The sequence below is a fragment of the Pithys albifrons genome, chromosome 6 (genome assembly GCF_047495875.1).
Source record: "Pithys albifrons albifrons isolate INPA30051 chromosome 6, PitAlb_v1, whole genome shotgun sequence".
Taxonomy (NCBI): domain Eukaryota; kingdom Metazoa; phylum Chordata; class Aves; order Passeriformes; family Thamnophilidae; genus Pithys; species Pithys albifrons.
In genome coordinates this window covers 54,270,509-54,287,904 of record NC_092463.1, presented here as the reverse complement: position 1 = coordinate 54,287,904, position 17,396 = coordinate 54,270,509, and the positions used below count along the sequence as shown (strand labels likewise).

Sequence of the window (17,396 nt, the reverse complement as noted above, 5' to 3'; positions counted from 1 at the left end):
TTGTGTTCTTTGCAAAACTTCTTCAGCCTAACTTGGTTCAAAAGAACTGTCACATTTTGATAATACCAGGCAGTGTCTTTTTTTTTCTTTTTTTCCCCAGGCATATCCAGAACATCAGTGAGATCAAAACAGATGTTGGCAAGGCCAGAGCCTGGGTTCGTCTCTCTATGGAAAAGAAGTTGCTCTCTAGGCATCTGAAACAGCTGCTTTCAGATCATGAACTCACAAAGTAAGATGGTTTATCTTGGGCAAAGCTTTTAAAAAAATTAAAATCTGTTCGATTGTTTGACTTCAAAAACCCAGATGTGCCTATTCTTCCATCTGTTTAGCAGTGTGCAGAAGGCATAGAACAAACTAGCCTTCCAGGTGTGTCTCCTTACCCGTGTGTGAGCTATTTGGGAATTAGGATTCAGTGCTGGGGTTCTTCATATGTGTTTTTGCATTTGTAGCCTGCTTAAGAACATAAGGTAAATTGCTTTCGTAGTAAAATACCTGCTTATTATGATCCAACTTGTGTTTTTATTATTTCTCCAAAGCACTTGAAAATATGTGACTTTTAATTCCTTATCTATGAAGTCATAAGAAAAAAAATGATGAAAAGACCTAACCATTGAGTCCCAAAACACTATTTAAAGAATACTATGGGAAGAAAATGAGACAAGTATATGAGGGAGAGGAGGATGTGAGTGAAAATTGAAGGCTTTCCTTCAGGTTTAAACTCTGTCGAAAGTACTCTGTGCCAAGGCTTTTTATAAGTATATTTGGTGATATCCAGACCATTCTATTGCCTTTGTAAATATAAATAATTTTTTGTGAATAGTTACACAAATCTGAGTACAGGCCATATATAATACTAATTGTTTTAGGAGTACCAATGTGATGTTTTTTTAGTATAACCTGTGCAGAAAAAGAAATGTATTACTGATAAGTTTAGATATAGTGTTTACTGTGTGGAAATTAAAGTCATAGTAATTGTCACTAGCTTTAATTGAAGACTTCTCTCTGGAGATAGCTTAACCTATGCTATCTGCACTTCCTTTCCTCTCCTTCTCACTACCTGTCAAGGAATTTCTTTCCTCCCCCAGTCCTGCTCAACCCTGGGTGCTTGTTATTTGAGATTTGCCTTGTATTATGTGGGACTTTCTGATGAAACTGTAGCCTTCCTTCAGTGAGCAAGGAAAAGCTGAAGGACAGAGAGAGGACTGCTAATAATTATACCTGTATCTCTAAATTAGGATAAGCCTCTCCAGTGAAGTCAGCAGTTTAGATCATGTTAAATTTAGCAGTGCTTATCTGATGCAGAGCAAGTGCTGTGAGACAACTTTCCACCCACCACCACACTCCACAGCTTCCCTCCAGAAAGAGAAGAAAAAACTCCAACTTTCTTAACATTGGCAGTGTACAGTTCATCTGGGAGGCAGATTCTAATTCTCTAGAACAGAGTGAGACAGCCACAAAAGTGGGTTTAAATGAAAGTGACAAGCAAAAGGAGCAACTTGCACAGAAATGACATCGGTTCTTTGTAATCCTGTGTGCTTTCTGCCACATATTTAGATACCCTACTTAGAGGTGTTCCAGGCACCACAGTTTTAAAGTGTGTTCCACTTGATTTTAGAGGAAGCAGTGCCAAGTTCAGTGAGGTACTAAAAGTATTTGGGCAATTTCTGACATTTTATAGTTAACAATATTGTGTGTTGTTCTTTTTTGAAGCAACTGTTAGGTATTTTAATTCATGATCCTGACATTTGCTAAAACTATAAGGAAACTCTGACGTGTTTGGTTTCTTGGTGATCTGCAAAGGGTCTAGAGTTAGGGAAGAGGAGGAAATCACAGCCTCACTGAAAGGAGACCTCTGTGTGCACAAGGAAACTGAGAAAACTTGCCTTTGAAAAGACAGGACAGCACATATCCTGACAGGCTGTCAAACATGTGGTTCAGGTTGTTCAAATGAGACATGGACTTGAACACCCCTGAGAACTTCTGTGGATTTGTTACTCTTGTGGCTACAGGCAGGTTTTGTTGATTTAAGGCTCAATATCTCTATTTCCATTGAACATTTCCTGTCAGTCTCCAGTGTTAGGTTTGTTATGTGAGAACATGTCTGTATGTTGATCATCATTGATTTGTTTTGCAATTTTCTATCTTGTGAATCATTTGCTGACTTTTTTGTAAATTGATAGCTGAAATCAAGAGGAGTTGTCAGGATGCCCTCCTGGCAGGAGCAATCTATCCATGGCTGTCAGTATTTCTAAAACCTAATTCTTTCATTCATGATAGTTTGGATATTCCTCTAGCATCAGTTGAATTTTGATACATCTTGGCATGCTTTTATGAGTATTCACCAACACTGGTATTATTTATTGGCTGCATAATTAACAGAAATAGTGGTGATTGTTGTGTATAAGTGAGTAACTTCAAAGACTATTTTCCAGCCAAAATTTGCACTTGAAAGGTTTCTCAGTTGCAAGTTTTGCAGTGTTAAATTCTCTCATGTGTTTAAGATTGTTTCTGTTTACAGTGTGTTCTTCTGCATAGACATTGGTGTCTGCTAGAGATAGAAAGCCACCAAGCTACATCTTTTGATTTTTCCACTTACAAAACATTGCAGTCCTAGCAAGAGTTTACAACCCAGTGAAAGGGAACAGTAGGATTTTAGGCCACCTTTGGATGCTGACCATTTTGGTTATGTCAGAAGCTGTGTACTGTCAACACTTAAGCTGTTTCCTGGCTTAATGTTTGGGTTATTGTAGGCCCTGGGTTATCACCTATAATCAAATACAAGCATTAGTCCCAGTGCTTGTCCTGATGTCCTTTGACAACAGTCTTCTAAGTGTCTTATGTGCTGGAGTAGTTTCCCATGGCACCCTTTGCTTGGAAGTAACTTAGAAGGACTCTCTTTACTTCAGTTCTGTCATTTTACATGGCCAAAATAAGTCAGATTTCTTTCAAGAAAGTACAAAATTCCTTTTTCCGTCTTGGGGTATTTTTGGGTGGGAGAAGACTTAGATCAAACCTTGCTTTCAGGAGTTGGAAGATAGTGAAGTATTGGACTGATGTGCTTGGGAGACTTCAGACTTGCAGGGGTTCAGCATATCTTGGCACATTAAGTACTCTTGACTCTACCACTGTCATTTGTAATTGCTTGCCCATTATTCATAGTGTACCTAATGAATTTGCACAATAGAAAGCATTTCACTGAAAGCATCTTGTTACTGTGACGGATTATGTGTTTTGCTTTGTCAGAAAACTCTACAAGCGTTATGCATTCCTCCGCTGTGATGATGAGAAAGAACAATTCTTGTATCATCTCCTGTCATTCAATGCTGTTGATTACTTTTGCTTTACCAATGTTTTCACAACAATCTGTAAGTATTTGCTTTCCCTGAAACTCTTGGTTTCCTGATTTGATGGAAATTCTAAACAGCTCTGAAAAACATGCCTTAATGTAATTGTTCTGCTTTTTTTCCTGGGGTCCATCTGTATGCTGTACTGCTATTTCCGTGATCCTCTCTGGTGGGCAGGAGCATTTCTCTCTCTGTATCACTAATGGCTTTTGTTTCTGACTTGGTAAAATACACGGCTTTAATCCTTTTAGTTGAGGGAGAGTTCTGAACTAAAATTTTTGCAGTGGGCTTGTTGCATGATACTAAACAAAAACACTATGGATTGTTCATTATTGAGGTAAGAGTATTAACACATGTGAGGAATTAAAAGAAAACAAACTTTCCTTGTTTTATGCTCAGCCTACTTTGCTGCATGCCTCTCTCTGAGTTTGGGATAACAATGAAATTCCCATTGAGGGCTGCATCAGAATTCCTCAACACATTGAAGCCCTCCTTTTTCTTTTTAATTCTATTTTTTAAAAGATGCCAAAGAGAAGCTTTTGAACTGTTGATGTGTTGCAGAGTTCTCAAATGATGTGTTCCTGCTGCCACAGGACATGACTAGCAAGGCAAAATGAGGGAAGACTTTAGCAAGGCTTGTGAAACTGGGGGTGGGTGTCTGTGAAAGGACTCCTCTGGCTCTGTGGTAGGAGCTGTCCTTGGTGGTATTTTGTGATCCATATTTATGTGTGTCAAAGACAAAGCAAGCACACATCTAAGCAAAATAGCTTTTGGTCTTGTGGGCAGGTTCTGGGTAATGCTGAAATCTGGTCTGCTGGATGCAGTTAAATTGTCACTTACTTTAAGACTATCAGCACAGAAAATAAAAAGGGAAACATTTTAATTCATTCTTCAATGCCACAAGCATTGAGCTTTTAAGAAAATCCAACCACCAAATGCTTTCTTGATGGCACTGACAGCTGAGGAGATACTGAAGGAGAAATGTATTAAACACCTCAGCTGGAAAGCCCTCACTGTAATCCATTTATGCACTATAAAAGGAAGGCAGATAGCCAAGAAACACAGTGACCATTCAGAGAATTGGCTTTTGTTGTAAAAGGCTGGTTAACAGAGGGCTGTGCAGGAGATGCTGGGTGATGGAAAGGCACATGCCTCCTGAGTGAGTCGGAGAAGGGGCTGCAGCTCAGGTGAATTGGTCACAGGTAAAACTGGGGACCACAAAGCAGTTGAGCATGTGTGTGGTGCTATTTAGAAGGGAAAAAAGTTATTTGTTCTTTTTAAAAATCAAGCAGTATTAAATTTAGCATAACTAAGAGCCATGTGGTATAGAGCAAGTGGCAGCACTACAGTGTATTTTTACTGAACTTGTTCAGCCACAGAGGTGACTGCTGGTCCAACCAAGGCCTGCAAACAAAGGCTTCAGTAACTGAATGGGAATTGGGGCAAGCTGTGCACTGTGCCTACATGCACACAGAGAAACAGGCAGGTCAGGAGTTGAGCACTGAGCAGCATGCTGAGCTACAGTGCAGCCCTGGATACAGGAATATTGTGTCTTTACTTCCTTGTCTCTAAGCTAAGGACAAGTAACCATCTTCATGTCATGTTTTGAGGCTGGTAAATGGAAAACAATACTCACAGTAAGGCATGATTCCATTCATATTTCTTTTTACATTTGACACTCTTTTGCAGTCAGCTCTGTTTCTCAGTGACTGCTGTATACGTGTACTCTTCCCCATTGTCAATCAGTGCTCAGTGTGCAAGTGTTAGCATGATTAAATTGCAGCTCTGATTTTCTTTTTTAGGTTTCATGGTACTGCAGTGTTGTTTTATGGCTTATGTTTTGCCCCTCTATTCACTAAAGAGGTTACATAACTATCCTTATTGACTTTTGTTATTTCTTCCTGTGTTTGCAGTGATACCATACCATATATTGATTGTTCCTAGCAAGAAACTTGGTGGCTCAATGTTCACAGCCAATCCTTGGATCTGTATCTCGGGAGAGCTGGGTGAAACAGGAGTCTTGCAGATTCCCAGGAATATATTAGAAATGACTTTTGAGGTTTGTATTACTTGATACACAAAAAAATTACTGTTTGTTTGTTCAGTTTTAAATTCTCCCTGTGCTGTACCACCTTGCCATACATTCTGTATCTTTAGTCTGTGTGGTTAGTCACAGATCCTTCCCATGCCTGTACATAGCAAATTTATCTATACTTAGTAACATGCAGAGCAAAATGTCTGACAATTCTTCAGTGCAAGGATGGGCAAGACTGTCTTTATGTTACAATTTTGTACTGTGATGGTGGGAGGTGTCATATCCTCTTCTGCTGGAGACAAAGACGTGATTCTGCTCTGATTTTTGCATGTGTGTTGTGTGCATTGGTTAATTGAAAACTCTAGTTCAGCTGATGTTCTCTCTGCTGACCAAAGTAGTATTTAGCAAAAGAAAATAAAAACAAAAACAAGTAAAGCAGCCTACCACTAAAAAACCCATACCCATTGAAGCAGTCAGAAATAGGAAACCAAATTTCTTATTTTTTGTCTAGAGCATGTTCTCTAATAATTTACTCTTCTAACATACTTTCTTCCAGTTTATTCTGACAAACTCTTGGTTTAATTTGCAGTGCCAGAACCTGGGAAAACTGACCACAGTGCAAATAGGACATGATAATTCAGGGCTATATGCCAAATGGCTTGTGGAATATGTTATGGTCAGAAATGAAATAACAGGGCATACTTACAAGTAAGTATCATCCTGACATTTCATGTTGGGTAAGTAGAATTCCTGCAGGGGGCTGGCACAGTAGGACTTGTTTGAGTTGAAAGGTCTGATCTCCTGGGACTCTGTGTCTACAGTCACTGCTACCTGAAGGCATAGAAAGATCATTTGGCTTCTGGCATTAAACAAGTTGTGATTCTTACAAAATTGAACAGGGTTTTCAGTTTGCAGGTGCTCATATCTAGGCTCAGACCATTGGTGGAGGAGATGAGTTGACTATTGTGCAGGTAAAAAATAATCTGCCTTGATCCCAGGGAAGAAATCACATCAGAGCTTGGTCCTTGCCAAATACAGGTGGCATTTTATATTAAGACAAGGTGCTTTAGGTGTTGTAGAGACACCTTTGGACACAAGCACTTCTGAGTGTTAGAAACCTGTGTTTGCACAGTGAAAGTAAAAGAACAAGATTTACAGTGAGAACTAAATTTATTTGTGTTGGGTACAGCATAGTTTGATACCCTGTACTTTGTTTAGAGAAACTGTCAGGTTCATGTTGATGGCAAATTAGCAGGTAAGTCCACTCAGTTCTCCATGCCAGATCATTTGTAATTAAATGAAGAGGAAAGATTCTATTTTTGGGTGCTGTTCAGTTTTCCAATTAAGCTGATTAAACTGACATCAACATTGGTTCAGAGAAAGAGATAATGAGTAAGCGAGCATGTGTGCTTTCTTGTGTCTGATGTATTATCCCAATTCAATAGCATTATTGGTGTTTTGCCGTTTTAAGTGTATATTTGGGTTGTGGGGTTTTTTTTTTGTATCTGACCTGCCCTGTAGTGTATTCAATGAAAGCATATGTGTATTTCATCACACATCTGTGGTGTTTAGTGGGTCTTCACCTCTTACCTATTTTTCTTCTTCTGCCCCCAAATTGTGTGCTGTATGTGGGACACAAGTGAAATCTGCCCCTGCTTGCTTTGCAGGTCATCTAGGGTAACATTTAGCACAAACTTGGAACTGAAAAGCTGTTTTACTTTTGCTGCCTATGCTGGCAGAAGCCAAACCCAAGGCTTTGTTGGTAGATGGAAGAAGTATTTCCAATAACTGTACTAGAAGGATTTGGGGTTTAGGCCACTGCAGTTGGAAGTCTCTGGCATGGAACTGAATCTGGATTGATCCACGTATCTCCTTGATGTTCTTAGGTTTCCTTGTGGAAGGTGGCTTGGAAAGGGAATGGATGACGGAAGCCTAGAGAGGATCCTGGTGGGAGAGTTGCTGACTTCCCACACGGAGGCTGATGAGCGGCAGTGCCGGACCCCTCCTCTGCAGCAGTCCCCAAGCATGATCAGGAGATTTGTCACTATATCGCCCAACAATAAGCCAAGTGAGTGGTGGGGCTTGTCTTGTTTTGGACTGTTCTGCATCATCAGCTAGGGGCAGCTGCTTGCAAACAGATCTGGAGGTTTTCTTGTCTTTTAGAACTGTAGCTTGGAGAGGACCTATGAAACTCACTTAGCCCAACCCCCTGCTCAAAGTCCAGCTAGTTTACAAATTACAGTCCTGAGCAATCTGTTTTGGAAGTCTGCAAGGTTGGAAGGAAGATGTCTCTATACTCCTGGTCCAGTGCTTAGTTGCCCTGCTGGTGTTTTCCATATTCTTGGCCTTCATCTGTGGAATGAATGCCATAGAGGAAGGTAGAAATTTGCTACCCTCTCTCTGTCTATCCTTCATGGATGGAAAAGCATGCTGGTATTTTGTTTGTTTTCTATTGAGATCACTCTTCTGGAGTGGTCTCATTCTGGGTAAATTAGATGGTTACTTTGCTCCTAAGCATGCTTGAGTTTACAACAGAACTATCCCAGGAAGTATTTCTAGGATGCTCAGATTTGCTGGTCCTAATCAAAGCACAACTACTTTTCTCAGCTGCAGGTCCTGGCTTGAAAATTCACATAATATGTGAAAAACCTTTTCACCTGTTGTGTTGAAACACCACAGTGTTACTTTCAATATAAAACCAAACCATCTCCATTTCTCCCTCAACAGTAAACAAAAATAGAGCTGGGTTTCCATTACCCATAGTCATGAAATGTTTTGCTAACAGCATAAGTCACACTGGTTCATGCTCCTCTTCTGTGTTTTGTGTTACACCTTATCCCTCATGCACATGTACAATTTCTGAAGCTGTAGAAGAGTGACTGGATATATTTTTGTATTTTGCAGAGTTAAATACTGGCCAGATACAGGAAGCTATTGGTGAAGCTGTTAATGGTATTGTCAAGCACTTTCACAAGCCAGAGAAGGAGGTGAGGAGTTGGTGTCTGTGTAACGGCACTCCTGTCACAAAAGTCTTATTAGTAAACATACATAGTAGAATATATAACAGAAATAAATTAACTGAATGAACAGCCATCTGCTTGAAAATTCCTTAAGTGGCGCAAAAATAGGATACTGAGACTCCATTGCTGAAAATAGTAAATGGTACAGGCTCAAATACCTCTGTTTTGATGCAAACTGGAGCATTGTGTTACACTAAATGTTAACATTCTGGTATTGGAAATTGTGTTATTAGTCAAATTCTGCCATGGATTCTACCAGTACCACTGTCAAAGATAAGACCTCCTGTTTAGTTTGTTCTGAATTAACTGACATTTTACATCTGCAATGACTTTTGAGTAGTTTTTAATGTCTGGTTTGCATTATCTTTGCTACTTAAAATGTGAAAATCCACAGGCCACTTCAAAAAACAAAGAAGAAAAGAAACGAAAAATACCCCTCTGCAAACACCCACACCCCCCAGACAAGTGATGCAGAAGTGCTCTTAAAGACTCTGGTACACTTCTACATCACACATGCAATCAGGTGACACAGCAGTGCTTTCCTGAAACAAACCTAAGCCGCATTTCTGTGTCAAACCATCACAGTCAGTCCAGCCTTTGTGAGCCAGAATGAGCAGTGCTGGCTCTGTATGGGTGGCTCTTGCAAGTCACTAATTTTTTACAAATAGGTCCTCCCATTCCTACTGCACTTGTCTTCTAAGTTCAGTATAGTGTGACAGAACCATTATACATACAGTATAATTCTGACCCTTCATCACATTGACACAATAATCTCAAGTGGTCGTGCACTCGTTTTGAAAAACAGAACTTACTATTGTGTCCTAAAAGAAGAATTTAATTTTTTTGTGAGCATTAAACACTATTTTTATTGATAAGCAAACAATCAGAGGCACCTGCTATACTGGATCTGTGATCTTTATTACTTAAAGAAGAAAATACTTCCTTAATTTTCTGTACAGTGTTCATTGTTATGGGTAATACCTACTCATTATCTTGACCTTTTTGAGGCTTCATTGGATGATGATGAGGCCCTGACACTGCTTTCTTGAGCCTCATTCTTAGAGAGATCAACACATTTTTGAGTGCTCAGGACTTCTGAGAACTGGGCCTCCCTGTCTGGGGTCACTGTTTGACAGCAGATTGTAACTTTAGACATCTGTTTATTTTAAAAGTTAATAGATGCATGAGGCACCTGTGTCCCAGACTCCCAAAAGGAGGAACTAAGTGTGTGTACTTTCTGTGTGTGCTTGGCAGAGAGGCAGTCTGACACTGCTGCTGTGTGGAGAAAGTGGGCTTGTTTCAGCTCTTGAGCAGGTGTTTCAGCATGGATTTAAATCACCAAGACTCTTCAAAAACGTCTTCATTTGGGATTTCTTAGGTAAGTGGGAGGAAAACGTATCAGAGCCTGTTTGTATCTTTGAAATACATCTATCTGTGTTCCTCATCATTGCTGCTGTGTCTCAGCTGGTGTGAACAGCACAGTTCTTGCAGGCATCTCAGCAACTGACTTGCCACATCAACTCTTACCTCCTGTTGAGAGAAAAAGCCAGTCTTCTGCCAAAGCTAACACTGTACTTAATACAGTAACTGGACTTTTTCCCTCTAGCAGTAATAGTGTAAAACAGACTTTCTTACTAAGAAAAAGTTATATACATGAGGTGATGAATTGACATATGGTAACCTTGTTCTTAATTGAGCATAGTGAAAGCAATACATCCCACTTCTAAGAGGTTGAATTGCCTTACAAAGCACAACACATGTATCTAGTGTCATTGATATTTACTGGGCATGATAATAAAAGGGTTGTAAGCACACATTTTTCACACAGTGATCTGGATCCTTTGACATAGAGCTGTATAAATCACCTGAGTTCACAAATACCTTTTAGAAAAGGAATTATTTTTTGGAGTGTTTGTGTGTTTTGAGTAGGTTCCTGGACATCACTGTTCTCCTTTATATGAGCATTTTACTGTAGCACTCAAAATTCAGTAGCTACATGAACCTCTTCAGCACTGTTTAAGGGGAAGGAAGTGGGGGAACACAGGACTGAATCAAACAGAAAAAAGCAATGCTGCATGTAATGATTCAGGATATTAATGGATGAGCTTTTAATGTAGGCATTTCAGCTTTAACTCTCTCCTCTGTGCACTGCTGAAACTTCATTATCTCCCACCATTCTTTTAAGAAAAAGCACAAACCTACTATGAGACCCTTGAGCAGAATGAGATGGTCCCAGAAGAGAATTGGCAAACAAGGGCCAGGAATTTCTGTCGCTTTATGACTGCTATCAATAACACCCCAAGAAACATTGGGAAGGATGGCAAGTTTCAGATGCTGGTGTGTCTTGGAGCCAGGTATAAAGAAACTACTTCATTATTATTTTTGTTGTTATTGTTGATATTTTAATAAAATGAAAAGTATGCTGCATGTTAGTAAGATAAAGCCATGCAACTGCTGGGTTTGACAGTTTGACTACTACTTATACCTGACTGTGATGTGACTGGGGAACTCAGTGAAGTGTGGGAAATCTGAGACAGAAAACTGCATATCCCAAGAAGCTGAAGCATCTGGATCAAGAGAGAAAGGTAGTAGGTTGGTGTGAATAGTCTTCCTCTCGGGTACAGCTAGCAAGGTTGCAAGATAGAATCAGAACACTGCCCATGAGGGAGACCTTTCCAGCTAATGGTTGGGTGAATTCCCCACCTTCCTCCTGCTCATTGTAGGAGATGGGTAGGAGAGAAGCTGGGCCCATCTAGAAACCTCTTGACACAGAGGCACTGGAACAGACTACTGACTTTGGGCCTGTTTGGAACTTCTGAGGCTTTTAGGAGAGCCCCATCTTGATGTGAGTGGAAAACCTAGAAATGTGTTTGTCATGGATGCTCCCTACTTAAAGAAGTTCCACAGACAATTACTTTCTCTTCCCTGTCTTATAAAAATGAGTGGAAAGGATTGTAGGTCTACTTCAAAGGCAAAGAATAGAAATCATGTCTGTGCAGATGCAAGATTAACTTGGCTTTGTTTTTATTTCCAAACTGCAAATACCCACCTTGTCAGAGACCACCTTTTGCATCACTGGATCGCCCTGCTGGCAGACTGCCCGATCACAGCACAGATGTATGAAGAGATAGCACTGATCAAGGATCATACACTGGTGAATTCTTTGATTCGAGTGCTGCAGACCTTACAGGAGTTCAACATCACGCTGGAGGCATCTCTCGTCAAAGGAATCGACATTTGACCTCTTGTCCCACAGGAAAAACTGTCTTTACAAAAACAAAAAAAGCAACAAGGAGTGGATCTCAGTATGCAAAAGTTCTGTCTTGCCAGTACATTGTATCGTGAACTTGTTCATGGCCCAGAAATGCAACTTTGACTTTTCTTGAAGGAAACTCCAAAAATAGTACAGGCAAATGGATAGAAGCTGTAAACTCAATGTAAAAAAGAGGATTTTGGTATAAATCTATTTTAGAGTTTATTTGCTGATTTGCTTTTTACACACTTTCATGTGAAAGAGATAGAGATGAGTATTGTGCAGCTTATTTTAAAGCTGCAGTATTTCCTTGCCATAGAAAATGTGCAGTGAGCCTTTCAGCATTCTGTGAACTTGCCTTCAGATATGCTGTATGTCGTAGACCCCAATGTATACACTCCATTTCTGCTGAGAAGGTCATTCTATAGTTTTTAAACTAATATTTTCTATATTAACATTATTACCAGTGTTTGATTTTTAACGTATTGGGTCATGTTCTGCTGCAAGAGAACTACAGATCTGATGTGTGCTTTTTTTTTAATAGCTCCAAAGCACTGATTTATCAACAGTTATTTTTTCCTTTATTTTTGTTGTCAGTATTATTTTTAGTGAAATCCAGAAGACTGAACCATGAAATGTCCAGAGATCAAAGTAATATTTTTCATATTGGTACGTAATTGCACAGAAGAAGAAATTAAGTCTGTTTTTTAACTGATGTTTTTTATTTATTTAACCTATCATTGTGTTTTGTAAGTTTGTCTTAAAAAAAAATCTTCTATGATACAACTGGTTATATTATATTGCAATTAAGAATTTACAGTGTAGCCCACTTAAATGAAAAACTTGGAATAGTTGTTCATAACACAAAAAGGTTTCCACTTACACCAGACTTGAAGAGGCTGATTTATGGTTGCTGTTGTTAATTCCCTTAGCTTCTAATAAAGAGGGATATGAGTTCCCCAAATGCCAGATGACTAAATAAAGATGTTAATTCCACCCCTCCAAAGTAATAACAGTATACCTTACTAACAAGTATAAGGATTCCTTAATCTTTCTGAAAAGACAGTGAATATTAAGGCTTTTTTTTCCTTTTGAATGCATATGTCTTAGATCCTTTTGACACAGTCTGCTTCATTTGGGTTGCTTTTGTTTTTAGCAGAGAAAGCTTTAGTGCATTTCTCCTATAAAACACAAACATTTTGAAAGCTTAATTTATTGGAGATCTGAAACTTGGCAAATGCCTAAAGGCATCTCTGTTCATGTGAACCCTCTGATAAAAATCTCTTTGAAATGAGTATGTGATTTAAGAACAGGCTGATTTATCAGCATCACAATTTACTGTACAGATGTTCAGGGCTGTGTATTTAAGAGGTCTCCACTGTATAAACTTATTTCAGTATTGTCTCCCTTTTGAGAAGCAGAGTCCAAGTTTTTTGGTTCATTCAATGTTGTAGCACTTTTTCTTTACATACAACTTAGTCACATCTTGTGATAGTTTTATTTCCATAATTTATGCATATAGCACATGTATTAAATTTTAGACTATTTTTACTTTTGTCCTATTTATTTCATTATTAAATGGAGAAGTTCCTTTGTCACTACTTATCAGAGCAAGATTCTTGTTTGATTTCACAGTAGCATCAGGAAGATGTGAGGGCAGTGCCACTCCTCACGTGGGGTGGATGTGAATTCTTTCACAGTGTGGAGCTTACAGTAGCATTTCACAGAAGTGTTTTGTGTGTGCAGGTGTGGTTTGGTTTGTTTGTGGTTTTTTTCCAGCTTTGGAAGGGCGAAAATAAAACAGTTGTAGTTCATTCTAAGAATTTGATGTACTCAACTTAGTATGTTGGGATAACCTTTATACACTTGCACAAAATTGCTTGTTGATGCATTAATAATAGCAAAACAATAATTTTGCAGTGCTTTCAGCTACTCTAAAGCCTGTATATTTTACGGGGAATATGTCTACATAAGAAAGGAGGGTTCCATATTTTGACCTTAATAGATCAGTTGATTCTGTTAAAGCCTTTTTATCTTGGAGTATTAGGTATGGATTAATTTTATCTTGCATGAGGTAATCACCCTGAATTAAGGTTCTTTTTTTTGTTGTTGTTCTTCTTCTTTGCACAAGTTCCTCTGGTGCGAGATAATATGACTGGTTAAATGGCTGTTTTGGTGCGGATGGACAGAGGGTGGGGTTTGGTGATTCCCAAGCAGTGGGGTCCTTGGCTGGCCCATGAGGATGGTGCTGTCCATCAATGACAACACCCTGTATGCTGGCAGTCCAGGTGCAAAAGGAAGTCACAGAGGTCATAATCCCAGCTCCTCCATTACTTTATGCTATAGACCCCTCCTCCTTCTCTCACATGGGGCCTATGCTTAATCCTGTTAGGATTCAAAGCACTTTTTGCTATAGACTTCCACGTCTGGAAGGATTTTCTCCACTAAAGGACCAGTAGGAGGTTCTGAAGTGCAGCAGAAAAAAAAAAAGCTGGTTTTGTTAGAACCATAAGCAACCAAGGAAGGCTGAGATATTAAATATAACTGTGTGGTAGCCTGTGACAGGTTTTTGGGAAGAGGTTTGTCTGGTATGTCTGAGAACAGTCCAGTCAGTAGTAGCAACCATAATCCCTGCCACTCTTCAGTGTTTGCCACAAACCAACCTCCTACTTTCATGGATGTTGCTAGCATGAGTTCCACAGGATAAGGTTAGGATCGAACATTTGCTTTTTCTGGGCCATTCTGCTGAACTGGGTGACTGTATAAGAACAAATGGTGTAGTTAGCACCTTTTTAACTAGAGCCTTTTAAAATCCATCTCCCTTTTTTCAGAATAATGAAGTTGTAACTTTTTCCCCCTGTTTGTAAAATAAGGGGGCGGGTTTGGTGGGGGCAGGTTAATATGGCTATGCTCTTCTGTTGTTTGGTGGGCAATTTTTTGGTGACACTTAATGGCAAGTTGTGTTCTTTTTTTTTTTTTAACAGCACACATGCATTCTGTAGAGAGAAATACAGTGATAAAAAATAAGCAGTTCATAACGCAGTAAATATATAGTGCTACATTGGCCAAACATGTTTACAGGCTGACACCTGATTTGAGGGGGGGGGAAAAGCCTATAAATTATTTATGCTTCTTTGATTAATGCTGTCAAAATTCTTACAATGATACTTTATACAAAAAAGAAAGTGGAAATTAATAAAACTTGATTTAATGTAATTAAATACTATGATGATAAGTTTATACAAAAAAAAGCCTTTACCTGCCATAAACGTAACCATCTGACATTCTGCAGCTGAAAGCATATTCATGAATGGAAGACTATTCCACAACTTTTTCCATTATGAAGAATATTTTTCAAATTGTTTAAATGGGACCTACTTAGCTGGATGATCCATATTTTTTATGTGTTTTGAATTCATGAATATGTTAAGATTTCTGCAGTGAAACTATTCAGAGTTAACTTTTTCTGTATATTGTCAAATGATCTTTGTCCGTAGTGCAAGATACTATAGGATACTTGAAAATACTTGAAGATATTGTACATGTTCTTCACATCTTTGTAGCTCCTTATTTTATACCTAGAGGTTGGCTGTTAAACTAAGATAAATCATCAATACCTTATAAAATTATATATTTTACTACATAGGGAAATCACTGGCTTGGTTTTTTTAAGGGCCGTGTTGAAGTTTACATTATGACAAAACCAGGTACTGCTTTCCTTTTTTATTTTTCTTGTGACATTTCAATCCATTGGACATTAAATGTGAATTGGATATACAAAGCAGTTTTACAGGTGTAGCTCATTTGCTGAATTGCAATAAAATTTGTCTTCTAACATGAAAAAATAGCATTAATGTGCTATTTTCAAAAGCCTCTTATAATTTGGCTAATCATCTTTTTTGCCTAACTGCAGTTGTGTGTGTCACATTTTAGTGTCTCATTTCAGGAGGCCTTTTTTGTACAGTTTTGTGTGTGATCTGTTCAACTAAATCCAGCCTCCTCTCCCAGCACCAGCATAGCCTTCCCAAGCTGCTGTTGTTGATCAGACTGACATCAGTGGAAGAGATGCCTACTCAGTAATCAGGGAATGGGGAGAACAGGAAGGCAAGTGACTATTGCAGATCTTGGAAGGTGCCTGTGAGTACACACACATGTATGTGCTACCATTCACTCCGTTTCAAACTGCTTGAGGTCATCATTGAATGCTTTATACCATCAAGGAAAACACAGAACGGAAGGAGTTTGATCACTAATTTGGAGGTATCTCTCTTCCTTCACCGCTTATGCATGCCCTGCTCTGTGGTGGAGGCTTTTTTAAGCAAGGCCAAGTAAGTGTTAGTATCTCTCCTGGGGGAACCACGCTGGTCTTCCTGAGCTGCTGGTGATTCCTCACTGCCAGCACTGATGGTGATTTTGCACTGCCAACAACTGATGGTGTCATCCTGTGGGCTCACTGGGGAGATGCTGAGAGGGTGACCTGTGCTCTGGCGAAGTGGTGCTTGTGATCCTTGGGCAGGTTTGGGGGGTGCAGTCATGAACTCAGCACCTGCTGCCGGGTGTACTGAGCCTGTGTGAGATGCCAGATCTACCGGCTGAGGCCATCTCGGTTCCCTGGGCTTTTGAGACCTGCTTCTAATTCCTCTGCAGGACACCACAGGGATAGATGTGGGGAGGCCTGGATGGAGCTTTGAGGTAAGTGCAGCTTTGGAAGCACATTCCCTTCATCACAGGTAGTGTCAAATATTTCAGACTTCCTCAAAGGGAAAGGAGCAAACAACAGTGGGCAAAGTGTGTTGTGCAGCTGCTGGTGGCAGTGATTGTCTGTTGACTAACTGGTCCAGGCACAAGTCTAGAAATGTTAACATTTGTTGCAGTTATGACTTGGAAAGTTCTCACAAAGAAATACAAAGATCTAAAAGTTATTTTACATAGTGAAATGTCTCCTTTCCCCCCTAGTAACTCAAAGATGCAGATTCTTTAATAAAACAGACTGTATTCAGTTCTGCAATAAAGAGGAACTGTACGCTTCATTGATAGTGGGATTTTAAGATGCAAATCCTACAACATTTAAAATGTGGTGGATCTGATATTTGTTCCAGGGAAGTTAGACAAAAAGTATCTATTATGTGAGAGGGTTTTTTAGACTCCTTATGACCAGAGAAACTCCAAATTTCCTCTCTGTCTGAGACAAGCCCTTTGCAGGTCCTACTTAGAAGGAAGGCCACTGTTAAATTGCAAAATTGAATGCTGGTAACTGAAGATGTGTTGTTTTACATAGAATTCAAAAACCTATTTGGTAGCTTGATAAACCCTTGGATACAAAGTTGGGAAGTCTGAAAGCTTAAGCGGTTAATTTAAAATAAAACAGTTATTCAAAACTCAGTATACATCTGGAGATGAGTAAGTATTGAAGTTACAGCTCTAAGACATTATGGGTGTGAAAAAGCTTTGGAATAATTAAATATTTGAAACTTATTTCCTCACTTGTCTGCCCTGTTCCTTTGCTTGTTCTGGCACCTTCCCCTGGCCCATCCCCGCCGTTTTCATCTTCTGTCACAAGCTCACTCAGTCATGCTAAATTTTGGGTCAATATGATGCAGTGTAAGTCTGCTGGGCTGAGCAACTGCTTCTCACTGAAGTGCCAATGAAATGGCAATCCAGATGTCTTTGCAATATTGTAAGGTGATGACACACAGTGGTGCAGTTGGAAAGAGCTGAGAGTTTCCTGATGTGCAGCCTTTCTC

General features: G+C 39.4%; 1 protein-coding gene across 5 annotated transcripts in view; it reads left to right on the top strand.

Moving 5' to 3' along the window:
- The window catches only part of DENND5A (DENN domain containing 5A), a 67,867-nt gene extending 52,376 nt beyond the window's left edge, over positions 1–15,491 (top strand). For 4 of the 5 annotated variants that reach the window (XM_071558942.1, XM_071558940.1, XM_071558941.1 and 1 more), the window contains 9 exons: positions 101–229; positions 3,244–3,365; positions 5,258–5,403; positions 5,969–6,087; positions 7,266–7,447; positions 8,284–8,366; positions 9,654–9,777; positions 10,585–10,753; positions 11,457–15,491. In XM_071558942.1, the coding sequence (XP_071415043.1) occupies positions 101–229; positions 3,244–3,365; positions 5,258–5,403; positions 5,969–6,087; positions 7,266–7,447; positions 8,284–8,366; positions 9,654–9,777; positions 10,585–10,753; positions 11,457–11,640 (1,258 nt within the window). In that variant the 3' untranslated portion in view covers positions 11,641–15,491. Of the gene's footprint in view, positions 1–100; positions 230–3,243; positions 3,366–5,257; positions 5,404–5,968; positions 6,088–7,265; positions 7,448–8,283; positions 8,367–9,653; positions 9,778–10,584; positions 10,754–11,456 lie in introns of those variants that run through there. The other variant, XM_071558943.1, reaches the window with a different exon arrangement.
- Positions 15,492–17,396: the final 1,905 nt, after the last annotated feature.